General features: G+C 35.6%; 1 protein-coding gene across 4 annotated transcripts in view; it reads left to right on the top strand.

The window, feature by feature from the left end:
- ADAMTS12 (ADAM metallopeptidase with thrombospondin type 1 motif 12) overlaps window positions 1–26,958 on the top strand; it is a 510,414-nt gene that overhangs the window by 459,654 nt on the left and 23,802 nt on the right. For 3 of the 4 annotated variants that reach the window (XM_074279496.1, XM_074279499.1, XM_074279498.1), the window contains 4 exons: window positions 511–1,674; window positions 3,649–3,801; window positions 15,927–16,100; window positions 23,742–23,885. In XM_074279496.1, the coding sequence (XP_074135597.1) occupies window positions 511–1,674; window positions 3,649–3,801; window positions 15,927–16,100; window positions 23,742–23,885 (1,635 nt within the window). The remainder of the gene's footprint in view (window positions 1–510; window positions 1,675–3,648; window positions 3,802–15,926; window positions 16,101–23,741; window positions 23,886–26,958) is intronic. The other variant, XM_074279497.1, reaches the window with a different exon arrangement.

The following is a 26,958-nucleotide window of genomic DNA, read 5'->3' as shown; positions in this document are numbered from 1 at the left end:
ATCTTCCCATATTTGTTCATATCTCCATTTACTGATCTGCGGCAATGTCTACATGACACCACTCAAAATAGGCAATTTAATCAGATTACTGGAACTGGAAAAGAACAGGCAGATTTGGTGCTGTAATGGGGCTATTTGGGTCACTCATATCCATACTTATTGAAATGGATTGAATATTTTGCTTGATCAAGAATTCAGAATCAAATCATAAAATCATAGCTTCCTAGAATTGGAAGGGATTATAGAAGCTATATATTTTGTCAAATTTTCCTCACCTCAATATAATGTTAGAACTTCCTCCTTGGGATTTCTGATTTATGGTTGGTTGGGATCTATTTGGACACTTTCTAGGGTGATCATTCCTTTAACAGATAGCTGATTCCATTATTGAACAGCTCTAGTTGCAATTTATTTTCAGCATACTGCCCAATTTCCATTAGGTCCTAATTATAATGATAAGGGTTTTTTTTTTTCTTATCCAGAATAACTATTGATTTTTTTTTCTCCCAGTGTACTGTTTCCTGTGGTGGAGGAGTAAGGATTCGAAATGTCACTTGTGCCAAGAACAATGATGAACCATGTGACTTTACAAAGAAACCCAATAGCCGAGCCCTGTGTGGTCTACAACAGTGTCCTTCTGGCCGGCAACTACTGATCCCTCCTCTGAAACCCAAGAAAGGACCAATTCCCAATAGGAGAACTCTTCCCAAACCTAAATCAACTCCCTCAAGACTTCCCCCTACACCTAGTTCCACAGTTCTGACTACACCCAAGATGTCTGAAAATGTGAACTTGAGCACTACAATAACTATTAGCCCAAGTCCTGCCATGTCTTCTGAAGATCAAGATCCAACAGGAGGAAAATTGCAAAATAATTCAATCTCTTCTGAGCTATACCCTCCTGTTTCCATTGTTCCTACTGAAAACACATCACAGCCAAATCCTACTACTGGTTCTGTGAGTACCCAGACAAGCAGCAGAATTACAACTAGCAAAGAGAACATTTCCCATTCAGAAATGACATCCACCTCTAAAGTGGACTTTGTGGTCAAAACAGATGTCACTCCTGTGTTACCATTTACCACAAGCCCAGTGACTTTGCAAGTAACTCCCATTTTTGATCATTTGACTGAGGAGCCAGAAATAGACCACAGTGGCTCAGGAGAGGACAGTGAACAGCATGTAGACAAAACTACTGATGGTCCTGTAATGTGGACCAAGAGCAAAAGCCTCACAAGCCAGTTTCCATCTTTAGATGAAATAAGTATGCCCCCCCAGCCCCAACCAACACTATACCTCAGTGATCTTACCACAGGGTATTCATTCAGCACAACAGCAGATGGGTTATTGTCTTCAACAAGGATCAGTCAACAGCCTACTACTCTTGAATATGACACACTGGATGTCAATGCAATTGTCACCAAAAAACCTTCCCAACTACCACCAGGGCAGAAAATTGAACCGATGCCACATGAAAAGCTGTTGACTCATATGCAAACAGAATCTATGAGCAACAAGACTGTATCACAAGGCCTTGAATCTGATCTGACTGAGGAGGATGCAAAGAATCTGATTGCTGAGGGGTTTTTACTGAATGCCTCTAATTATAAGCATCTCAAAGTGCCCAGCCCAACACAAAGCATTGCCTACTGGATTGTGGGTAACTGGAGTGAGGTAAGAAGTGTTATCTAGCTCATTAGCTAATAGAATCATAGGACAACAACTAAAAGGGACCTTCTTGTCCATTGAGTCTAGCTTCTTCATTTTACAAATGAGGAAACTAAAGTGCCTATGGAAGTCACTCAGATTCTCTTGTCACACAAATACTTAACAGTCTTGCAGTAAGCACCACAGATTGGCTTTGAATTTAGGTCCTCTGACACTGGAGCCAGTACTTTCCACTATATCCCTTAAATAGATTTCATGTGTAGAAAACAGCCAGAAGCTTAATATTCTAAGTAATCTGACTCCAGGTCCAGTATTCTTTCTACTCTATTACATTTTCACTCCATTTTTCATTTCCATAAATGCATTACTAGTGTTTGGTAAGTGGTAGTTAGAAACTGACTTGAGTATATTTATCAAGAAAGTATAGATAGACAGCTAACATTAGTGGTGACAGTTCACCAAGTAGAGAGGACAGCACTTGATGTTTGCTAGGATATGTTTATAAAGCCCTTGTTACACATTTCTATCTTTGTGAAAGAAACAGAATAAAGAAAATGTAGATAGAGGAGGAGAAGATGCTCCTCACTGTGCAAAAGACACACCTAGTAATCTTTAGCCCAAGGTTGCAAGATCAGTTTCTGTCTTTTAGAAAGAACATATCTAAATCATGAGTTTCTGGGTTCATTCTAGCTGTATTCTAGGAAGAGATTGCCTTGTGACTCAAGGAATGGAGTATGTAAGACAGAGCATACCAGTATTATGACAAGTGTTTTATACATAATGAATGATAAAAGTGCTACTGAGTAAATGGATGAACCACTAAAATGTAGAATCATAGAATTTAATAAATTTTCAGAAAAGGAAGTAAATTAGAGATGTTTTTGTCCAACTATGCCTCTCATTTTTCAAGTGATAAAACTGAAGCAACAATGAAAGCCTCAGAGATTTGTCTTGGACCCTATATGATTCCACACTTTTATCAATGAAGAATAGGTGGTAAGTCCTGTCATCCTATGTAGATGGACAACAGGGTGGAAATTGTCCGTGAATTTGAAGGTACTATCTTTGCCCTGATTCCAGATTGCTGTGTCCCTCTGGGAAAATCTTTGTATTTCTCTGTGACTTTATAACAGGGTTTTGTGATAGATTATCTTTGTGACCTTGAACTAGCCATTGCATCTCTTTGTGCTTCAGTTTTCTCACCTAGAAAATGAAGGGATCAAACATTTGAAATCTATGATCAACTTCTTGACCTAAGGATTCCTTGTGACCCCAAGAAGCATGATGTAAAAACATAAGAAATACCTTTCTTTATGATATCCATTGTATTTCAAAGAGCTCCACATGAAATCCAGGAATGGATAGCTCCCTTTATTTACAGAATCACAGAATGTGAAAAGTAGAAGGAACCTCAGAAATGATGTAAGGTAACCCCCTCATTTTACCATATCATACCAGACTCTTCTATCCTCAATTATCTCTCAATGTTTATCCAAGCTCATATTCATTGCTTTCATGACAGTATCTACTCATCTCATCCTCTGCCATTCCTTTATCCTCTTGCCTTCAATCTTCCCAACATGCTATGAGTTCCATCTTCTCATTATGTGACGAAAGCAGTTAAGCTTCAGTGTTAGTATTTGACCTTCAGGTTACTGCCTGAATTAATTTTTTTAAGTACTGACTGCTTTTTTTACACAATAATTATTTCCTGATAACCTTTCCTTTCCTTATTAAGTTCACCCTTTGAACATAGCAAAACAAGTCAAGCCAGACCATCTAAGAAAACAATTTTATCTAATAGCCTGTGCACCATTTCACTCTATAGCTCTCTCCTTCTTACTGGAGAGAAGAAGCAAGTGTTTCATCCTATGTTTCTTTGGGCAAGATTAGTCACCACCATTCATTTGAATCTGGCAGTTTTAATGTTGTAGTTATGTGTAACTTGCTCCATCAATCCTTTCTTTTGCTCTCCCACAGTGTTCTACCACATGTGGCTTGGGTGCTCTTTGGAGACACGTGGAATGTAGCACTCAGATTGACTCTGACTGTGAGTCCATTCAGAGACCCGATCCTGCCAAGAGATGTCACCTGCGCCCCTGTGCAGGTTGGAAAGTGGGCACCTGGAGCAAGGTAATTAAAGCTCAGTCTTGTGCTTGAGGAATCCCTAAAGATTCACAAGAAAATAAAACACACACATTACAAAAAAGCCTCCCTTCCTTCCTTTCAGAAAAAAAGAGTCTCAACTAAGGTGATAATTGTGAATTGAGAGAAAAGAACATTTTGTTCTGAAGTTAGAAAGAGCAAGATATAGCAGTTGATTGGATACATGGGATACTATGTGAACTGAATAATAGGGAAGATGGTGGTATCCTCAATAATGATAATTAGGAAGTTTCAAAAGAGTTAGCAGTTTAGAAGGAAAGTTTTTTTGAACATTTGGAGTTTGAGATACTTAGAAGGCATCCAATTTGAGATAGATGTCTGAAAGACAGTTGGTAATGCTTAAAAGAGACACAAAAACCAGATATATAGGCCTGGGAATCAAAGGCAGGGAAGTGAGAAGTGGCCTCATGGAAACTGATATTACCTAAGTGAAAGAAAAGGGGAAAAAAAGAAAAAAAAAGTCTTAAAGGACACTTATGGTTTGTGAACATGAATAAAGAAATATTAAAGGAGTCGGAGAGAGAGCTCAGATAGAGAACTAAGAGAAAGACTTGTCATGAAAATCTTGGAGAGTATAGATGAAAAAGTGATTAATAGTTTGGATTGCTGTAAAGAAGTTGAGAAGAGGGAGGACTGAGAAAAAAAGTATTAAATCTGGCAATTAAGAGAACACTGGTAACTTTGAGGAGAACGGTTTCAGTTGAATAATGACACTAGAAGCCAGATTACAGAGAATCATGTAGAAGGGAGCAACTGAAGATGATTATGGTTTTCCCAAGGAGCTTTTTTTCTCATAAGAAGAGGAAAGATATAGGACTATAGTTAGCAGGATGATGGGACTAATGGAGAGGGTTTTTTTTTTTTTAAAGGATGGGCAAGACATGATCATTTGGAGATATTGCTCCTTTTAAAGGGATCAGTCAGAATTAAGAACAGATTACCTTTATTAGTTGTAGAAAATTGTTCAATTCTAACCATTTGCAAGATCTAATATTGTCTCCTTTTCTAAGACCCATTGTTCTTAATAATTCTGATCTCATGACTTGATCAGAGTCAGGAAATAAAGGATGCATTGGGATCTAATTTGGTGTGATCATCCCCATGCATAAACATAATATGAGGCAAGGAATATAAAAGTTGCAATAAGAGATTGAAACTTCTGAGAAATTGGTTGAATCAATAAACAGGGATCTTGTCAATACTGTCTGTGCCCTGGCTTCTAATCTGGGACTTAACCATACAAGGATGACTCTCCATTCTAAAATGTATTTTCCCACTCATCAGAGCCCCTTGGACTTTAGAGATATAGAGAAATTCAGTTTCTCAAACCAGGCCAATCTTTGTTTTATAATCACTTAGAACTTTATTTTAACCATGCCTCCCTTTTCCTCTCTCTAGCCCCAGTTCTAGAGATTGACATGATAATTCACAGATGTCAGTCACCTGAGATGATGGGGAATATGAGGGAATGATGGTAGAGGTGGAAAGGACAAGTATACTTAGATGTCAGCAATGATGGAAAAGTTCCTAATATTATAGGAAGCAGATAAGGAATAGAGAATATCTGGTGAAAGGAGATCTGCCCTTTGATTTATGAGCAGGATCCTTATTGGGAAAGAATTTCATGTTGTAAGAAAATGACTGGCAATTAGATAAACAGATACCACCTCTGTCTCAACAAGGTACAACAATAGGCAGAAATATAGACCTCTCTCCCATCTTGGTATCCATTTTCCCAAGGGAGATATAATTTTCTGATATCTGGAAGAAGGGGAAAATGGAGTATCTAGAAAAATTGGAAAGGAAGTGAAATTTGTCTTTGGCATCTCATTGTCTCCCTTTTGATAAATTTCTATCACATGATTCTTCTACTATTTAGAGACCTGGTACCATCATCTTGCCTTTTGTATTTCCAAAATCCCCACAATGATATTTGACTTTCCTTCCTATTTATAGAGATGCACATGCAAAGATTTCTTCCCTCTTCCTTATGAATAAAAGCTTCCATTCTCTCAGATAATTGATGCTAGGTATCCTAGATCTTAGCAAATGTTAATATTTCATGATAGTTTTGTGGAAAAGAGAGAGATGTGGGCCAGTTAATTGTACAATTTTGTGGATTCAGAAATGGTGAATGGATGTAACAAAAAGTAATTAATAATCTTATATCAGCTATTAGGAGGTGGAAAGTCCCAGGAATCCACTCTGAGATCTATGCTATTCAATTTTTTAAATGACTTGAATAAAGATAGGTAATACATTTTCAAATTTGTAGATAGAAGATGAGAAAGTCAAAGATGGGAAGAATAATTAACATACTGAAGGAGAGAGTCAAGATCTTAAACAACTAAAGCATTTGGCTGAATCTAATCATTTGGAATATAATAGGAATAAATATAATATCTTACACATGAGTTCAAAAATTTACTTTATAAATTTAACATGGAAAAAGCATGGCAGATGACAATTTGAAAAAAGATCTTTTTAAAAGCAAACAGTAAGCTTAATGCAAACTAGCAATTTAATATGGCAATCAAGGATGCTAATATAACCTTAGATAGTGTCCAGAGATGCCCAGTGTTCACACATAGGGAACAGATAGGCTCTCTATACTCTTCTCTGTCCATACAATGTTTGATGTGTTATGTTTAATTCTGGACTTTCTATTTTAGGAAAGGCATTGGAAAGATGGAAAGAATAAAAAAGCCAGTGCCAATGCCAATCAAGTAGTTGTCTTGCCTATTGTTAGTGTTCATTCATTTTAATCATGTCCAACTCTTCATAACCCCATTTGGGGTCTTGTTGGCAAAGATACTAGAGAGGTTTATAATTTCCTTCCCCAGCTCATTTTACAGATAAGGAAACTGAGGCCAATGAGTTAGATGACTTGTCCAGGATCACAAAGCTACTAAATATCTGAGACTGGATTTGAACTTGGGTATTTCTAAAACCAGGTCTAGTGTTCTATCTATTGCATCACCTAGCTTTCCTTGATTGTTGACTTATGGATAAATTAAAATGGTAAGAAGTCTTGAGTTCATGCCTTGTAAGGATCAATGTAAGGATTGAGACAAACTTAAATTCAATATCTATCTTTAGGGATCTGAGTATTGTTACCATTGAAGAGGGACCAGATTCATGTTTTTTCATTCTTGGAAGGAAGAGTTAAGGCCAACTGGTGCAAGTTCCAAGGTGCACAAATTTTTCATTTAAGAAAGCTTCCTAACAGTTATGGTTAACTAAAAATAAAATGAACTTTCTACAGAAGTATGAGTTTTAGCTCTCTCTGGATAATTTGTAGAAAAGCTGAATAGGTCAGGTATGATATAGAAAGGTATAATATAGAGGGAAAATTCTTATTCTGGTAGTTTTTTTGAAACAGTTGACCTTTGATTCCTTCCATTTTATGTTAGAAGGAAAGAAATTTGGTTACATAAATTATGACTAAAAAAATGACCTTTATTTATTTGTCATGAAGACTTAACTTTTTTTTTATTTGATAGTTTTTATTTACCAGATATATGCATGGGTAATTTTACAACACTGACAATTGCCAAACCTTTTGTTATGATTTTTTTCCCCTCTTCCCCCCACCCCCAGATGGCAGGTTGACCAATACATGTTAAATATTTTAACGTATAAATTTAATACAATATATGTATACATGTCCAGACAGTTGTTTTGCTGTATAAAAAGAATTGGACTTTGAAATAGTGTACAATTAGTCTGTGAAGGAAATCCAAAATGCAGTGGACAAAAATAGAGGGACTGGGAATTCTATGTAGTCATAGTCATCTCCCAGAGTTCTTTCACTGGGTGTAGCTGGTTCGGTTCATTACTGCTCTATTGGAATTGATTTGGTTCATCTCATTGTTGAAAATGGCCACATCCATCAGAATTGATCATCATATAGTGTTGTTGAAGTATACAACGATCTCCTTTTCCTGCTCATTTCACTCAGCATCAGTTCATGTAGAAGACTTAACTTTTAAAGGAATATGCTCGCTAACCCAAATTAATTTTTAATTAGTGAAATCTGTCAAATAGTAAAACTTATAATTTCAATGAATATCAAAGACATTTGGGACCCAGGCACAGAAGCTGGTAGACTGAATATCTAATATCCCTATTTTTGTACCCTATATCATTTAGCAAAAGTTCTTATTCTGAGATGAGATCAATAAGCTTCACCAGAATTCACTAAAGAAGTTCACAGCATAAACAAAAAATGGTTAAGAATCCCTTTAAAGGGTACTCTGAATGAATACTTACTGTGCTTATCTCCTTTTTCCCTTCTTCCCATGGAAGTACCATTCATGTTTATCCCAGATTTTTTGTTGGTTCTCCCTGTTCTCCTATTCTTCCTAGATTGGTCTTTGTCTAACTACAAGCTATGTTTGTGTATAGCAAAACTGACTCTGACTAGATAGCGGAAAATTTAAAAACTTTGGTTTTATTCAAGGTAGGACAAACCTGACTAAGAGTTTTGGCTCAAGAATTCCATTGATACTGTATAATTAGAGAACCCCAAAGACTCTGCTAAAAAGCTATTAGAAATAATTAAGAACTTCAGCAAAGTTGCAGGATACAAAATAAATCCACATAAATCCTCAGCATTTTTATACATTACCAACACAATCCAACAGCAAGAGATACAAAGAGAAATTCCATTCAAAATAACGGTCGATAGTATAAAATATTTGGAAATATATCTACCAAAGGAAAGTCAGGAATTATATGAGCAAAATTATGAAACACTTGCCACAAAAATAAAGTCAGATTTAAATAATTGGAAAGACATTCAATGCTCTTGGATAGGCCGAGCGAATATAATTAAGATGACAATACTCCCTAAACTAATCTATTTATTTAGTGCTATACCAATCAGACTCCCAAGAAACTATTTTAATGACCTAGAAAAAATAACAACGGAATTCATATGGAACAACAAAAGGGAATTTCAAGGGAAGTAATAAAAAAAAATTAAATGAAGGTGATCTAGCTGTACCTGATCTAGAACTATATTATAAAGCAACAGTCACCAAAACCATTTGGTATTGGCTAAGAAATAGACTAGTTGATCAGTGGCATAGGTTAGGTTCACAGGGCAAGATAGTGAATAAAAATAGCAATCTAGTGTTTGACAAACCCAAAGATCCCAACTTTTGGGATAAGAATTCATTATTTGACAAAAACTGCTGGGAAAACTGGAAATTAGTATGGCAGAAACTAGGCATGGACCCATATTTAACACCACATACTAAGATAAGATCAAAATGGGTCCAAGATTTAGGCATAAAGAACAAAATCATAAATAAATTAGAGGATCATAGGATAGTTTACCTCTCAGACTTGTGGAGGAGGAAGGAGTTTGTGTCCAAGGGAGAACTAGAGACCATTATTGATCACAAAAGAGAACATTTTGATTACACCAAATTAAAAAGTTTCTGCACAAACAAAACTAATGTAAACAAGATTAGAAGGGAAGTAACAAATTGGGAAAACATTTTTACAGTTAAAGGTTCTGATAAAGGCCTCATCTCCAAAATATACAGAGAATTGACTCAAAATTGTAAGAAATCAAGCCATTCTCCAATTGATAAATGGTCAAAGGATATGAACAGACAATTTTCAGATGATGAAATTGAAACTATTTCCACTCATATGAAAGAGTGTTCCAAATCACTATTGATCAGAGAAATGCAAATTAAGACAACTCTGAGATATCATTACATACCTGTCAGATTGGCTAAGATGACAGGAACAAATAATGATGAATGTTGGAGGGGCTGTGGGAAAACTGGGACACTGATGCATTGTTGGTGGAGTTGTGAAAGAATCCAACCATTCTGGAGAGCAATCTGGAATTATGCCCAAAAAGTTATCAAAATGTGCATACCCTTTGACCCAGCTATACTATTACTGGGCTTATATTCCAAGGAAATACTAAAGAAGGGAAAGGGACCTGTATGTGCCAAAATGTTTGTGGTAGCCCTTTTCATAGTGGCTAGAAGCTGGAAGATGAATGGATGTCCATCAATTGGAGAATGGTTGGGTAAATTATGGTATATGGATGTTATGGAATATTATTGTTCTGTAAGAAATGACCAACTGGAGGAATACAAAGAGGCTTAGAGAGACTTACATCAACTGATGCTGAGTGAAACGAGCAGAACTAGGAGATCATTATACACTTCAACAATGATACTGTATGAGGATGTATTCTGATTGAAGTGGATATCTTCAACATAGAGAAGAGCTAATCCAATTCCAATTGATCAATGATGGACAGAATCAGCTACATCCAGAAAAGGAACACTGGGAAATGAGTGTAAACTGTGAGCATTGTTTTTTTGTTTTGTTTTGTTTTGTTTTGTTTTGTTTCTCTTCCCAGATTATTTTTACCTTGCGAATACAATCCTTCCTTTGCAACAACAACAACAACAACAAAATTCGGTTCTGCACATATATATTGTACCTAGGATATACTATAAGATATTTAATATGTATGGGAATGCCTGCCATCTAGGGGAAGAGGTGGAGGGAAGGAGGGGAAAAACTCGGAATAGAAGGGAGTACAAGGGATAATGTTGTAAAAAAAAAATTACCTATGCATATATAATGTCAAAGAAAATGTTATAATTATAAAAATTAATAAAAAACAAAAACAAACAAAAAGAATTCCATTGATACCTGCTTTACTATCCCTGTGCCACTAACTAAATTCTATTGACTTGTTCTCAGTTGCATTCTCATTCTCTCTTTCTGTCTCTGTCTCTGTCTCTCTTTTTCTGTCTCTGTATCTCTCTTTCTCTTACACATACACACACACACACCCTCCCAATAAACTTGCATAATGCAGCAAAACAAATCCCTACACTGTTCATGTACAAAAATATATCCTTTTTCCTGGATTTTAAATTCATCACCTCTCTAGCAGAAGGTGGGTGATGTGATTCATCTTTAGCCACTAAATTCATGACTTATCATTATATTAATCAGAGTTCTAAAATCTTTTGAAATTATTTTTCTCTATAATGTTGTTTTCATTATTTAAATTGTTCTCCTACTTCTATTCTCCTATTCAAGACATATTATTTATTCCTCTACCACTTCCTCCAATAGGAAACTTTTCCTCATTACCAAAGCATCATTGGATACTTAAAACAAAAAGTTTGAGAACCATTGATTGAGAATAGAGAAGGAAAGAGTAAGGATAGTGACTAAATAATGTAATCTAAATGTACTTAGAGTAATGACCATTATGACCATTTGTCATTCACAATATTACTGACTTTGGATCTCAAATGAGATAGACAGCTGTCAAAACTGATTTTTATCCTGCCATACTGTCCTCCCCCTTTACCTTATCTTAGTATATGACTTTAAGTTTTTAAGACTAGTGTTTCTGTGTGACAATGAGGCAGAAATATAATAATAAGCTAAACATCTTTTCTGGCTATTGGTATAGATTTAATGTCTTGGCCATTTTTTTAACTCTAAGAAATCAGCTTGATACAGAAAAAGCCTAGAGTATGCAAAGCCAGGGAAAATGCTTACCATGGTTTTGAGCCATTCATTGTTAATGAATTTAACCTGGGAACACATTGAAATGATTTCATAGATCATAAAAACGCCAGGAAGAGGGAATTGTGATTTCATTTCAGTCTCACCACTGGCTCCAGCCAGCCAGTGGCATTTGTCATTTTAACTTGATTTGGTTTGGAAATTATATCAGTTGAGTAACTGCACTGGAGTAGGCTGGAAAATTATTGGGCCTGGTCAGTAACAATGATTACATCGTCAACCTTTTTCATTAGTCCAGTCCCTACCCTCTGTCTGATTCATGTCCCCTTTCATTAGGAAGTGCATAGATTTTATTTTTAAAAAGACACTTATTTGAGAACTGTGGAGATGAACTTAGGCAATTGACATTCAGTACACAAAGGCAAAACAATATTTAGAGTGGAGTGATTTAATATGTCACCATTTCCCTCTTACTAATTCAATCTTAGAGCTTTTGAGAATGTAATAGAGTAAAATAACCAGGGAGCACCTTAGTCAATTGCTTTATTTAGTATATTAATATTTCATTTCTTTGTAAATAAACATATTCTTTCACCAAAAAGGGTAATTTTAAAAATAAATTTATGAAGAGACCATGGCAACAAGTAGAAAAACCAGAAGACCCCTTAGTCTATGAAAGTCTTGAAAATTTATTAAAAAGAAGAGTTCTCACTTTTTTTTGCACTGTTATATTTGCCTGGAGTTTGTTTATGGGAGACAAATGACTGCTTTATGTGGAAGTCATTACTATACTTCCTCATCTGTTTTGATGCTAATTTTAAATTGGCAGTTTTCTTCTAGAGGTGCTCATTGCAATACAGGGAAATAGGAGTTTTATAGTGTGTTTTTTGAGCTATTGGACCAAGGATGATCTTTTTTTTTTCCCATGAGAAAACCAACACACTTTATTCATAGAAGGTGAGAAACAGCCATCTGGCCCCTGCCTACTTTCTCACTGTCTTCCCTAGTTATATGTTAAGAACTTGTTGTTGTTGTTTGTCCTTCTTTCTCTGAGAAGACTGTAATATTCTTCTCTAAATTGTAATTTTATCTGGGAGCAGGTTTCTTGGGGGGCTTTTGGGAGCAGCCTTCCTTTCAGTTCAGTAATCACAAGTGCAGCCAGGGATTAAAGTCCAAATCCTTTATTGTCTCCTTCAAAGTCTTGTCTCCTTCACTTGGGGCTTGGCTAGAGTTTCTGGAGGCCTTCTGTCGTCTTGGTTCCAAGAGCTTAAGCTGCCTTCTCTGGCTTCTGAATCTCCTCCACTGAATCCTTGCTGAGGCTCCAAGAGCTTCTAGTGGTCTTCTCCTTTCTGGCCCTGAGAGCTTCTCCTTATATGCCCCACATTGAGTATATACCAATCATTATATCACTAGGAAACCATTATTTGTTATAGGATTAAATCAATGCTAAACTAGATTTAACCACTGTCTCCTCAATTCTACTTACTTAGCACCTTGTAAGAATCCTAACAGAAGACCATAACATCAGGGAGGTGATGCCTTGTCATTTGAGTGAATTGGATTTAAATGAGGAAGGCTGTGCAAGGGCATCTGCCTCACTTTCCCCTCCAGAACTATCTGGCTTCAGTGGGCAGATATAGATCAAGAAGACTGGACTTGAAAGCTATAATACTTGTGGAGTATTTCTCCAGTACATCAGGGAAAGAAGGAAAGTTAAATATTTCAGTATCACTTCTTAGGACTCTAAATTCAAGGTTTGAAGAGATCTTAAAGATTGTCTAATCCAATCTAGTCTGTTTCCCATTTTACATTTAGCCCAAGCTCAGCCAAGTAAGATACAGCATAGCTGGAATTTGGACCTCCATTTTTCTGACTACAGATCCGATAGTCTTTCCATTGAACCTATTCAGTGACCAAAGGAAGAAGAAATCTTTTTGTGAAATGACAGATTTTGTGAAATCTCCCTTAGGGGCCATAGATTTCTCCCACAATACATCATCTACTATGAATTTTAATCTTTTTTTAGAGAAAAGAGCATAGAACCAAAATGATAAAGTATTGATATGAGAGCAGCCAGGGGCATGCCATTGGTAAGAATATATCTTCCTTAATTAAAAAGTGTATCACTGACAGGAGGCATGAAGGATATGAATTAGTAGCTACTGTTCAATGTATGAGAGATATTATCTGAGTTGCCTTTGAGTGACTGAAGATTTTTGTGAGCTGAGAGAGCTATGGTTTCTAGAAAATTTTGAAAATCTAGGTAGTTTAGAGATCAAATCCAAGTGCCACTGTTCAGAAAGGTACCATAGATCTAGAAAATCAGATAGACAACATTCAAAATGAAGGAGAGATAGCGTAAAATAGAAAGAACATTGAAATTGTAGTCAGAAGAACAGGATTTAAATCCTGATTCTGGCTCCCATTTGCTTTATGTCCTTAGGCAAATGTCTGAATTCTCAGTTTTTCTCTTCTATAAGAGGAGGTTATTGTATTTAATCACTTCCAAAATGTTCTGGACTCTAAAATTTTATGAATTTCATACTAAACAATCAATAAGACCAGCATTAGCAAATAATTGCCAAATTTTGATTCTAGGACAAAGGCTATTTGCCCTATCCTGTATTGTTTTACCTTCTGAGTGTGGATAGTCTTGGATCCACAAGTGTAGGTGTTTAGCAGAAAGTGGTCATAGATCTTTTAAATATTAAAGCCAGAAAAAGGTAAATGGGCATATGAATCCTTTCTTTGGTTATAATAGGGAGAGTACTGGTAAGATGATCTCTTCTATGTAAGATTATGGTGATGATACAGAGGGAGGGGAGGAACAATCATTTATATAGCTTTGTGCAATATTCTAAGATGTCTGTTTTTAACACAAAGCAGGAATGAATTCTTTTTTTGTTTTGTTTTGTTTTGTTTTTTTTGGTTTTTTGCTGAGGCAATTGGGGTTAAGTGAGTTGCCCAGGATCACACAGCTAGGAAGTGTTAAGTGTCTGAGAGCAGATTTGAACTCAGGTGGTCCTGACTTCAGGGCTGATACTCTTCATGGCTATAGGCAAGATGGAGTGATCTACCTCTCTTCCCTAAAGGAAATGAAAGGGGGAATGGCAGGTGGATATGTTGCAGGTGTTCATGTCTCAGGGTAGAAATGCTGTGATCCAGCTTCCTGAAAATGGTTATTTGGATTCTAGTGAAATAAAGAAAAAATAAGGATTTCAAAACATATTTTAAGTTACCTTAAGGCGAAGAAGAAAAGAAAATGTAGATTATTTTATTATTCATAATTGTTAACCTACATATTACTAAGTGAAATGTGAAACTAAATTTCACATATAAAATACTCAACTGAACTTGAGGTGGCTACTGATGTGTACATACTTATGCTAAAAAGATTTAGGGCAGGAAGGTCAGCAGGGAAAGGCATTTTGTAACAAAGTCAAAAGTAGACCAAAACTTTAAATTTAAGGAGACTTCCATTTGCTTTGTTTAAAGTTCACTTTGAGTTTCATGGCTGTCCCCATAGGATGGGCTGGTAGCACAAAAATTTGACACATTTTCTGGGTATGCATATTATCTATATTAGGAGATTAAAAAGTGTTGCTCTAATTTGGAACTATGTTCAAAAAGTTACCAAACCGTACATACGCTTTGATCCAACAGTGTTTCTACTGGGTCTGTATCCCAAAGAAATTTTAAAGAAGGGAAACAGACCCATGTGTGCAAAAATGTTTGTGGCAGCCCTTTCTGTAATGGCAAGAAACTGGAAACTGAATGGATGCCCATCAATTGGAGAATGATGGAATAAATTATGGGATATGAATGTTATGGAATATTATTGTTCTGTTAAAAAAAATCATCATCAGAATGATTTCAGAGAGGCCTGGAGAGACTTACATGAACTTATACGAAGTGAAGTGAGTAGAACCAAGAGATCATTGTACATGGCATCAAGATTATACAATGATCAATTCTGATAGACATGACTCTCTTCAACAATGAGATGATTCAAACTAGTTCCAATTGTTCAGTGATGAAGAGAGCCATCTATACGCTGAGAGAGGACTGTGGGAATTGAGTGTGGTTCACAACATAGCATGTTCACTTTTTTTGTTGTTGTTTACTTGCATTTTACTTTGTTTCTCTTTTTTTCTTGTGTGGCATGATAATTGTATAAATATGTATACACATGTTGGATTTAACATATACTAGACTATTTGCTATCTAGGAGAGGGCATGGTGGAAGGGGGAAGGAAATTGGAACAGAGTTTTGCAAGGGCTAATGTTGAAGAATTTTCCATGTATATATTTTGAAAAATAAAAAGCTTTAATAAAAAAATGTTGCTCTGATCTCTCTTTGTGTTCCTTTCAAAGGTACTAAAGTAATTTTATTTAAGACTAAGTTACTCTTTCTTCCTAAAAGTAAATGTTGTTATTTAACTATGAACAAGGAGGAGCTGTCCAACAGCCTCATGAACAGCTTGCTGTTTAAGAAGATACTGCCCATGAAACAAATGAGCTAAGACTATCCAACACTTATTCTCTTTGCTCTTGCTTCCTTCCAGTGCTCCCGGAATTGCGGAGGGGGCATCAAGGTCCGGGAGGCTCGATGCGTGAATAGCCATGACCACCGAAACCTGAGGCCATTTCACTGTCAATTACTTGAAAATAAGCCCCAGTTGAGCACCACTTGTAACATGGAGCCCTGCCTAGAGTGGAAGACAGAGCCCTGGAGCCAGGTACAGTGGGTGACCATAGCCTCTTAGAAACTGCAAGGAGATGTTAATAGCCCTGTTTGAACCTCAAATTCAAGAAAGACACATAGCTAGACTTTGGATCATAGATATAGAACTATAAGGGACTTTGGAGGAGTCCAGTCTTCTTCTTTATTTTACAAATGTAGAAACTGGGACTTGGGCAGGTTAATAACTTGTCCAATTTCTCACTGAGTGGTAGGTGGAAATCGAATCCAGATTCACTGACTCCAGTAGTCATAGTACACTATATCCCTTATGAAAACATTTGTGCTTAGAATGAGTATGGATATGCAACAGCATTTACTTGTTATTGTGGATAGCAAGAGGATTGAATGCTTGATTAGGGCTTAACCAAATGTGTTCTGGGTACCATGCTAGGCACTAGGGTATACCTGTTCACTTGTTTCAGTCTTGCCTGACTTTTAATGACTCCATTCAGGGTTTTCTTGGCAAAGGTACTATAATGGTTTGCCATTTCTGTCTCCAGGTCATTTTACAGATGAGGAAATTGAAACAAACTGGGTGAAATGACTTGCCCCAGCGTCACACAGTTAGTAGGTGTCTAAAGCCATATTTGAACTTTAAAAGTTGAGTCTTTCTGACTCCAAGCTCATTGTTCTGTACACTAGGGCACCACTTAGCTGTCCAAGGTAGATATATAATCATGAAAAAGCTGTTTTCCTTATGGAGCTTGTGTTCTAAAAATGGCAGACACTGGTAGCCAGAGTAAGGAGTTTTGATCTAGTCAATGACAGGGACTATGAGTGGAACCAAAGGGCAGTAGGATGTCATTACCCTTCCAGTAGCAAGAGCAGTATTGATTTGAATATTGTTCCCAGGTCAAGAAGTAAAAAGGAGGGGAAGGATAATAAGAAATGTATATGTCCAGGATCAGAACATTGACAAGATATCTACACTCTGTAGACCTGGTACCTTAGTTGAAGATGATATGGTAGTGGAGCAAATTCTAGGGTTGGTTAGATAAGTGAATTGAGGTGAGATTTTACTCAACCACCAATTGAGACTTGTATTTCTGTTGAAGAAATCTGAAATTTGAAACTTGAGGGCCAGGGCCATGAGAAGACTGGGACTGGGGAACTTCTATTTCCAATAATACAGTGGAATAACCACAAAGCTAGTAAGAAAAATAAGAGAACAAGGTATCCATTGAAAAGTCATATTGGAAGAACCAAAATAGGTCTATAATGCTGTTTGTGCCTTGGTTCAGATTTGTTTTCTTATTTAATTGCAGAATTCCAGGGTTCTTCCAAATCACTTTATCTGCCAAACATCTACAGCCTTCACCCTTTCCTCTTCCCCCTCCTTGTAGGGAGCTATCATGGATCATATCATATGCTTCATCCATATTGTCCTTGTAAGGACAATTGATATTTGTGCTAAATGTTTTGTTTTGATTTTCATTCTGGCTAAGTGCATCATGGATTGTTGTCCTTTAAAATGATTGCAACCACTTTACTAATGATCAAGGCATGATTTGGCCCTTGTTCTCTTTACCTAAGAAGCATCCTTAGTGACAGAACTATTGTGCTCTGTAGCTAGGTGTGATGATCTGTTCTAAAAATTCTAGGTTTCTGGGTTATTTAGTGGGTTTTTTTTGGAGGGGTTAATTATCCTCGTGATTAAAATGATCTTCCCACTAACTCATCATTTTAATTAAACTCAAATGGCTCTCTGTCATTTCCATGATCAAATATAAAATATTCTGTTTGGTGTTCAAAATTTTTCATAACGACCCTCTTCTCAGCCTTTCCAATATTTTTATACCTTACTCTGCTTCCCCATACACCTGATATTCTGAAGTTTAGTGCCCGTGGTCTTTTGGCTCTTTGTCACACAAAATAATCCTTTTTCCTGACTTTTTCACAATTTCCCATGCCTAGAATTCTCTCCAGGCTTCCATCAAGTCCCAGCTAAAATCCCATCTTGTAAAAAAACAAAAACATAAAAGCACAAAAAATAAGCCAAAAAACCCTTTCCTGATCTCCCTAATGATTGTGTCTTCTCTTTATTAATTATTTCCAATTTATCCTGTAAATAGCTCATTTGTAGGTTGTTTGTGTACTGTCTCTCTCTTTAGATTGTGAGCTCAAGGATTGTATTTTTACCATATTTTATATTGCCAGCATTTAGCATAATGCCTCATTCATAGCAGATATATAATAAATGGTCCTTGACTTACTGACTATAATATTTATCTCATAGGGTAATTGTGAGGCACAAAAACATAAGAAAAATATTTGATAACTCAAGTATTTTATAAATAGTGTTGTACAAATAAGAATAATTCTTAGCTAATCCTATATTGCTAGCAGCCTTATTTATTCATCCATATAGCCATATGATCATAGGCCCATTTCCTTTTCTGATCATAACTTTCCTTGGTGATATTTTTAGATCTACTCCTTTAAGCCTTTTTGGATCCACCATACATCTTATTCCATTGAATCACATGAAATTTTTGTTCTTTAGATTGTACTGTTCTATGAGTCAAAATCAGAAAACACTTCCAGGTCACATGAGTTACAAGTTGACAGACTAGACATTTTCTTTGATCCCTACAACCTTTCAGACATTTCTAGGACAGAAGTTATACACTAAAGGTATAGCAACTTCTATTGTCTTCATGTTCTAGAACACAAAGAATCATCGCCCCCTCCTTCTCAAAAACAAAGTTTAAAAAATTCCCTTATCTCCCACACTAGTGGCAGCAAGACTGGATTAAGAGACCCAGGACATGTCACATCAAAATCCATTCCTCCCTCTTTCAAATGATGTGGAAAGTGTTGAAATCTCAATCCTATGCTGTGGAGGTCTGCTTGGGCTTCATAACTTGGTTATAGCTACTCAAAAGCAAAAACCTGCCAGGGGCTGAAACCTGGAAACACCAATGTAGCAAAACTCTGAAGTTGTGATGTTGGCAAAAACAGATTCTGAACTGCTAGTGCTGACCCAGAGAACTGAGGGACAGGAATGAGACAGGTAGACAGAATGGTATCCTAAATATGTGGGGAGCTGTCCAGCACCCTGCCAAGCCTGAGGAAAAGAGGCCAGTTTTAATTACCCACCAAAAGTCACTTGAAACAGAAACTTAGGTTGGTGAAACATGAATCAACCAAAGTATCAGGAAGCTTAGATACTTTGAGATCCAACACAAGTAATTCATAATCAAAGAAGAGGGAGTTTGGAAGTGAGTGATAAGATAAATGAGGAGGGAAAAGACTAAAAAGTACCAAAGATTCAGGAAGAAGAAAAATCAAAGACTTTGAATATAAATTGATAAATCAAGAAGAAAAACAGTAACAGTAGGAAATATGGCTTCCACGTCTAGTCAATTAATTCAGGCATCTATAAGTCAATATTGCAAAACAAAGGAAAATGATCCAGCACTTAATGACAAATTGAAGCCTGTGGAGTTTGAAAAGATTATGGAAAAAACATTTTGAAAAGCAATTTGGAATTATGCAAATAGAGTAACTAAAATGTCTATAATCTTTGAACCAGAGACTCTATTACTGAATTTATTCTCCAAGGAAAGCATTAATAAGAAAAAAAAGTCTTCATATATTTTAAAATGTTTGTAATAGCATTTTTATGATTGCTAAGAATTAGAAAAAAGAAATGTCTATCAGTTGGAGAATGGGTAAACAAATTGTGATAACATGAATGTAATGGAATATTACTGTGCATCCTTAAAGAACACATATTCTATTGGAGATTAAAAACTGAAAAGAATCTAACATGGTTACAGAAAAATAAATGCAGTCTATATGCAAACTAAGTAGATAGTAATTGGGAGAAAGCTAAGAACTAGGAGAATTAGGAGAGCTTTTTTTTTTTTTTTTTTTTTTTTTTTTTTTAAGTAGAAAGTGGCATATGAGTTGACCCTTGAAGGGATCTAGAAGTTCTAAGTGGTAGAGATAAGTTAGGAGAGTAACCCATTCAAAGAGATGGAATTTCATAACACAGATGCAGACTAGCCATTAAACAATAGGTATTCTCCCACCATTTGATTTTTCCTGTGTGCATCGCTAAGCCTTCATTGAAGAGGCTCTATACATGTATCAAGCAATCATTAAAATGTCACCCACAAGCTCACAACTTAGAACTGAAGAATTTGGAGTCCTTGATCTAGGTCAACAGCACATGTGATGGCTTGGAAGAACCATTCTTCTTTTTAATTTCTTTGCTTTCCTCAGAGAAAGCTGCTTCTCAGCTACCTTCAGGATGCTAAAGCACAATTAAAATTTTTTAAAGCAAAGCGTAATTTTAAGTCTGGGATCTGTAAACCTTCCTAGGGCTCTGCACCCTTGGCTGAAAGTTTAGGTAGAATTACTCTTTGAATGGAAAGAAGTTTCCTTAACCCAGGTTAAGTAACCCTTAACTGCCAAGCTATTCAGATATACTCTTTGGGTTTTGAGAAGTCTTCTCCATCTGCTTATGTCACCTTTTCTTAGTTTTTCTCCTCTGGTTTCTTTATCTTCTGATTTTCCTTCTCTCTGTAGCATCTAATATCAGCTTCATATTCCTTGTCTTCATGGTCTCTCCTACCTTAAAAAGGAATTCTTTATATAGAGTGACATGTCTATTTTAGATTAAGAAACTTTAAATCCACATTTCAGTTAAATGTAGCACAGATAGTCAATGTGCAGTTGTCCAATTGTCCCCAAACAGCTATTTGATTCAGTTTCCCAGCAATAACTTAAGATTTTAAAATAGTCATAAAAAGCCATATGTAAACTAGTTTCTGGGAAACATGCACAGCAGCCATTTTTGCTGTTATTCACTATATTGTTTCAGGGGGAAGGTGAATGCTTTTCTTTCAAGTTCTTTCTAAATTATATCTTCTCAAGCTGTTTTTCACACAAATATTCTTTTTCTGTCCCTTTAAATAAATAAATATTCACATAAGAGAGGGGTACTTCACTACATTCATTCTTCTATAGAAGTTGCCATGAAAGAGAGTTTTTAAGGCTGCATTTTGCTCTAATCTGCTTTTTTAAAAAATCAGCAAATAATAAACTAGTAGAATTTTCAACTAATCATGTAAAGATGGGACCTATCTAGCAAATGTATTGTGAGCACCAAAATATTCTCTTCCTATCTTTTCAACAAGCATCTTCCAATATGTACATATAGAAATAGAAAGTAGGCATTTTTGGTCAGTAGTTATTGATGTCTTCTTAATCATTTATTGGGGGCAATAATATCATGTATGATTTTTCCCCTTCTTTCTGGAATGTCCTTTCTTTTAGGGATCCTGGAAATGGATTCTTTAGTGCTTTCAAAGTATTGAACATGGAATAATAACCCATAGTGAATATGTTTGAACCCTAAATAAAAAATCATATCCACCCTCCCCACTTCCTTGCCATTAGGACTGGGAAATTGAGTTTAAAAAAACAAAACAAAAAAAAAAAAAAAAAAACAAACAAACAAACAAGAAAAACCTTGAAGATCAGATCACCTTTACATACCATTGTGTGAGGTGTATTATCTCAATCCTTGCTAGGATAATTCAGCCTCTGTTTGAGTATTGCCCTTAGCCTTGTTGTCTCCTGCCCTGGACCTTCATTTCTTGATCCCTATCCTGTCATGTTATGGCTTGTCCATCCTCCCATTGTCCTTGTCTCTAATATCTACCTTTGTTTCTCCTATAAGATTGTATGCTCAGGTTATGTTTTCTGTGTTCAAACCCTCATTAATTAAAAGCTTATATAAGTTCCCTGCCTCAGTTTATCTGCACCGAATGCTTTGGACAAGAGTCCCATGAGGCTGGCTAGCCTAAACTCTTCACATTAAAGATTAAAACCCAATCTCTGTCTGCCTCACTTTCTCTGGTATTACAAAAGTTGTATCATCTCTCTGTAGAAATGTTGGAAAAGATATTTAATTTTTGTTGCTTTTTTTGTTTTTCGTTTTTCTTTCAGTTTTATCCATATATCCTTTTATGGGTCCTATGATAAGTTTTCAATAGATTTTCACTACTCTTCTAGTTTGTGATGTGATTTTGCTGTTATTTCCCTTTCCTCCTTCATGCCATCCATTATCCTTTAGAAGACTTTATGAATAATTTTATATTCTAAAAGAATAGTGCTCTTGGCTGTCATTTCTAATAGGGGAAGGAAATCATTGTTTTCCAGCTGGGAGAATTTTGAGGGGTTTTTTTGGCCTTTTTTTGTGATGATAATATCCTGAAGAAATATGATAATAAGTACCATTGTTTTTTCCAGGTAGAAAATAGGCTATTTCCAGGAAGAATATAAACCTAAATGAGTAAGAAATAGCCAGCTTATCTCTAGAGAAAGTATGGTACAGGATTTCAAAAATAATTGTTTAGTGGCCACTTTTTGAGTTCTGAAATATTAATTTAGCATAATTTCCTTTTCCAATGTAGTATTTTGCCTAAGTACATTATGATGATATTACTAATAACTGTCTATTTTTCACTAGTTTATACTTAATTGCTTTTGGTAAATTCTCTGCTTTCTCTAGTGCCTCATAAAAATGAAATGAAATATCTGATAATATTGTTTAAGTGAGTAAAAATCTCACATGAATTTTGTAGATTTATGCTTCAAAATCCCACTTGTTTTCTGAATTTATTTTATGAGAGCCAATATATCAGAACTACCTGAGTGTCTCCCAACTGTATTACCCATAACATGGACAAGTTTATTACTGAAATACTAACTAGTGGAATATCTATCACTTCCTATATAGGGCTGAGAGGAAAAGGAAATTTTCATTATGGTAGAAGATGAAATACTGTATTCCTGGCTTTTTGTTGGGTTGTCAGATCTGAATAAAAACACATTAATTTTAAATTTTGACTTCTTGCCATGCTTTGTTCAAATACTAAGTGGTATTTTGGGGGACTAAACTTTCTGGTTTGTTATTATCCGAATTAGAATCATGACTAGCATGGCGAGAACAATACTGTCTCAAGGCAATAATATCTGACAGAAGGGATTGTGCTTTTTACCTGAGAGGGCACTGTTTCTTTCCATGATTATAACACTATCCAAATTTGGCATCTTTATTCTCTGCTGACCCACACTAACACAAGGTAAAATTATCCCTGAGTCACACCATGCTCCACAGAGTCATCATGATATCTCTCTCATAGGGTCCCACCTTCTTTCTTAGCCCCATAGAGTTATCCCTATCTCCAAACAAGTTGCCCCTAATGCGAGACCATCTCCTTCCCCAAAGAAAAAATGTTTTTCCCCAAGGCGAAAATATTCCTAGTTACAGTCCCTAGACATATCGCTCCCGTACTGTTGATTATTTGTCTTTATCTTAGATCCTTCCTTCCCTAGCTTTTGAAATTTCTTTTCTCAACCATATTTTGATTTCTAGTCTCATCTTTGGTACTCATGGCTATTAGTCACTATGAATGATTCAGTAAGGATACTTCCCCTAGTCAATTGCATGACATGTCATTTGGCACAAGTATCCCCAAGCTAACACAGTATAAATCTGAGCAGTGCAACCCCACAGAATCATGTAAATGATTATAAAATTTAATTTCTATATCCCCAGAATTCTTTCCAAGCGACTTCCCTTTTAATTTTGTTCCATGCACTACTTTGTACTCTCCAGTGCTCCAAATCTTGTGGAGGTGGTATCCAAGAAAGGTTGGTGCATTGCCCAGGAGACCATTGTGATTGGCAGATGAGACCCGACTCCACTAGGCATTGTAACAGACATTCTTGTTCCCATTGGGTAAAAGGGACATGGAATTTGGTAAGTTTGATTATGTTCCTTGTCTTCTTCCAACAGCTGACTACATTTTTATTGTTGTTTATACCCAATCAATTGGTGAAAAGAATTTATTAAATATCTGTTATGTACTAGATGCATAACAAAGAAAAAAATGAAATGTTCCCTATCACATTCTGCTATAGGAGACAGCCTCTATCTATGTGAATATTAACAAAATAAGAACAAAAACAAATACAAGGAAGTTAGGAGAAAGAACACTAATGACAGGATAGAACAGGTAGAGAAGAAAAAAAAAAAAAAAAGCTTTGAGTAGGTTATGCTGGAGTTGAAATCTGAAGGATGTGATCAATTCAGTGAGGAAGAAATGAGAAGAGAGAGCAATTTAGGTATGGCCAGAATAGAGTCACAGAAATTAAGAATGGCCAAATTGACTGAATCAAAGAGCACAGAAAGAGGATTTAAGCCAGGTGGTTAAAAGCTTTAAAAGCCAAACAGAGGAGTTTATATTTTATCCTAGAAGCAACAGGGAGTTTACTGGTAGGAAATTGACATTATCAGATCTTCACTTAAAGAAGATGCTTAAACCTATTAGATTACCTCATTGTACCCTTATAACAGCCCTGTGATACAGGCAAGATACTTTTTAATTATCCTCATCTTATAAATGCAGAACTTAAGAAAGGTTAAGAGATTTGCCCAGTTGTACAACTATCAATTGTAGAGCCAAGATTCAAGCTCAGGCCTTATGACTTCAAATAGGGCAATCATCAATTCTTAAGTCACATTCTTTCTCTTTTCCTCTTATTCTACTTTCTTTTTCTTCCTGTTGATTCAGTCAAATTGGACTTTTCTATGTCACTCACACATTTAATTTCTGTTACTCTATTCTGGCCATACCTGAATTGATCTCTCTTCTCATTTCTTCCTCATTGAATTGATCACATCCTTCAGTAGTTCCTGAGGGAACATCTTTTGTCATGCAGCAATTTCCTAGCTTGCTGTTATAGTCTCTATGTTTAGCAGATCCATTTCATTAACATTCAATCAAAGCAATCTACAGGTCCGTGTTCCATCTGTAAGAGAGAGAGACCAGTAGAAACTACAAACTGTCACTCAGAGAAGATCCCAGCTGATCTATTCATCTAAGAGCTACTGTTTTAGCTCTGTGGGCATTAAGCTTAGTTATTTTAGACTGAGTGGTTTCCTTAATGATCCAAAACAAAACATGTTATTTCCAACTATGAATTTTTACACATTCTTTCTCCATGCCCAGAATTCTTTCTTTCCTTAATTCTGCTTCCTCCTTTACCTGGCTTCCTTTGGGTCTCAGCTAAAATTCCACCTTCTACAAGAAACCTTTAGTCAAGAAGTTCAAATCTGGACTCAGATACTTATGGTTGTATGATCCTGGTCAACTACTTAACCCTGTTTGCCTCAGTTAATTGAATTATAAAATGGTAATTACCTTGTATTTGATTCTTTAAGGATCAAATGAGATAATATTTGCAAAAGATATTTAGCAAAATATCTGGTACAGAATAGGCATGAAACAAATGTTTATTCCCTTCTTTTGCATTTTTTGGGGTACATAAATACTTTGCACAGTACCTGACACATGATAGGTTAATAAATCTTTGTTAACCAAATCACAGCTTACATTTCTATATGATTTTATAGTTTAAGAAACACAAGGAATTGAGTGCTTATAATGTTTTCCTTTAAACTTTAAAGAGAATTGAGGAAAGAAAGGGGTGATTTAGAACTATTAGGGATCTTAGAAGTCAACTAAACCCACACACATACATACACATATATGTTCATATGAGTTTATATATACTTATGTGTATATATATATACACACACACACACACACACACACACACATATATATATATATATATATATATATATATAATTTTGTTTTCACATCATATTTATTTCTGAAGATACCTACATACACCTAGGAAGATTCTCGTATAGTGAAATTTAAAAAAAAAAAAAAAAAAAACAATTCCTTCTTATAGCATATTCAGAATACAACACCAGTAACTAAATTTTTCAGTGAAGGAAGAGAATATTCTCATCTTTTCTCCAGGACTAAGCTTTTCCCATTATATTTATTCAGAATTCAGGGTTTTAAAAATTGTTCTTTATGTTTACATTGCTGTAAGTCTTTCCATACTTCTCTTATTTCTTTATATTATTTTAAATTGTGTCATATGTGCTATTATATATCTATATGGTAATTTGTTCAACCATTCCCTAATCAGTGGCTATCACTGATTGGGTATTGCCTCAGTCAAACCTCTTAAAGATCTTAGTTTTAAGCCTCCCACTGAAGACAGGGCTATCTCCAGTCATCTTGATCTCTATCTCTAGATGTCTTTGGAGGAGAAATTGAGGCAGGCACTTAGCATAGCTCACCTTCACTTAAATCCAATTCACTTGCATTCCATTGTATCATTTCCATGATGTCATGGTCTGTAATGTAATAACATTACTTTTGGGATAAAGGAGGACAAAAAAGAACAACAATAATTAATGATTATCCACTTAGTTTCCAGAGGTTTTTTTTTTTGGTTTTTTTTTTTTTTTTTGGTTGTTGTCATTGTTTCTTTTTTGTTAACACTATGCATAGCTACAGCTAGGAATAATTTGTATATGGGGACCTTTCTTTTTGTCTTTGAGCCACTTGAGTTAAATAAGCCAACCTCATTTTACAAATGAAGAAACTGAAACTTAGAACAGCTAAAGGATTTGTCTAAGCCTACATATTAGTTACCAACCCAATATCTAGTACACTTTACAAAATACCATGAGGAAGGAAGGGAATGGTGACCATTTAATACATAGTTACAGCAGAACCAGAATTTGTGCAACCAAATGGACCATAAAAATACCAAAATGTGTTGTTTTTTTTTGTTTTTTGTTTTTTTGTTTTTTGTTTTTTTTACTTTAAAACCTTAATTCTCATTATTGTTCTGTAAGAAACAAACAGCAGGATGATTTCAGAGAGGCCTGGAGAGACTTACATGAACTGATGCTGAGTGAAATGAGCAGGGCCAGGAGATCATTATACATAGCAACAACAAGA

Source organism: Sminthopsis crassicaudata, chromosome 1 (assembly GCF_048593235.1).
Source record: "Sminthopsis crassicaudata isolate SCR6 chromosome 1, ASM4859323v1, whole genome shotgun sequence".
Lineage (NCBI taxonomy): Eukaryota > Metazoa > Chordata > Mammalia > Dasyuromorphia > Dasyuridae > Sminthopsis > Sminthopsis crassicaudata.
This window is presented reverse-complemented; position numbering and strand designations above follow the sequence as displayed.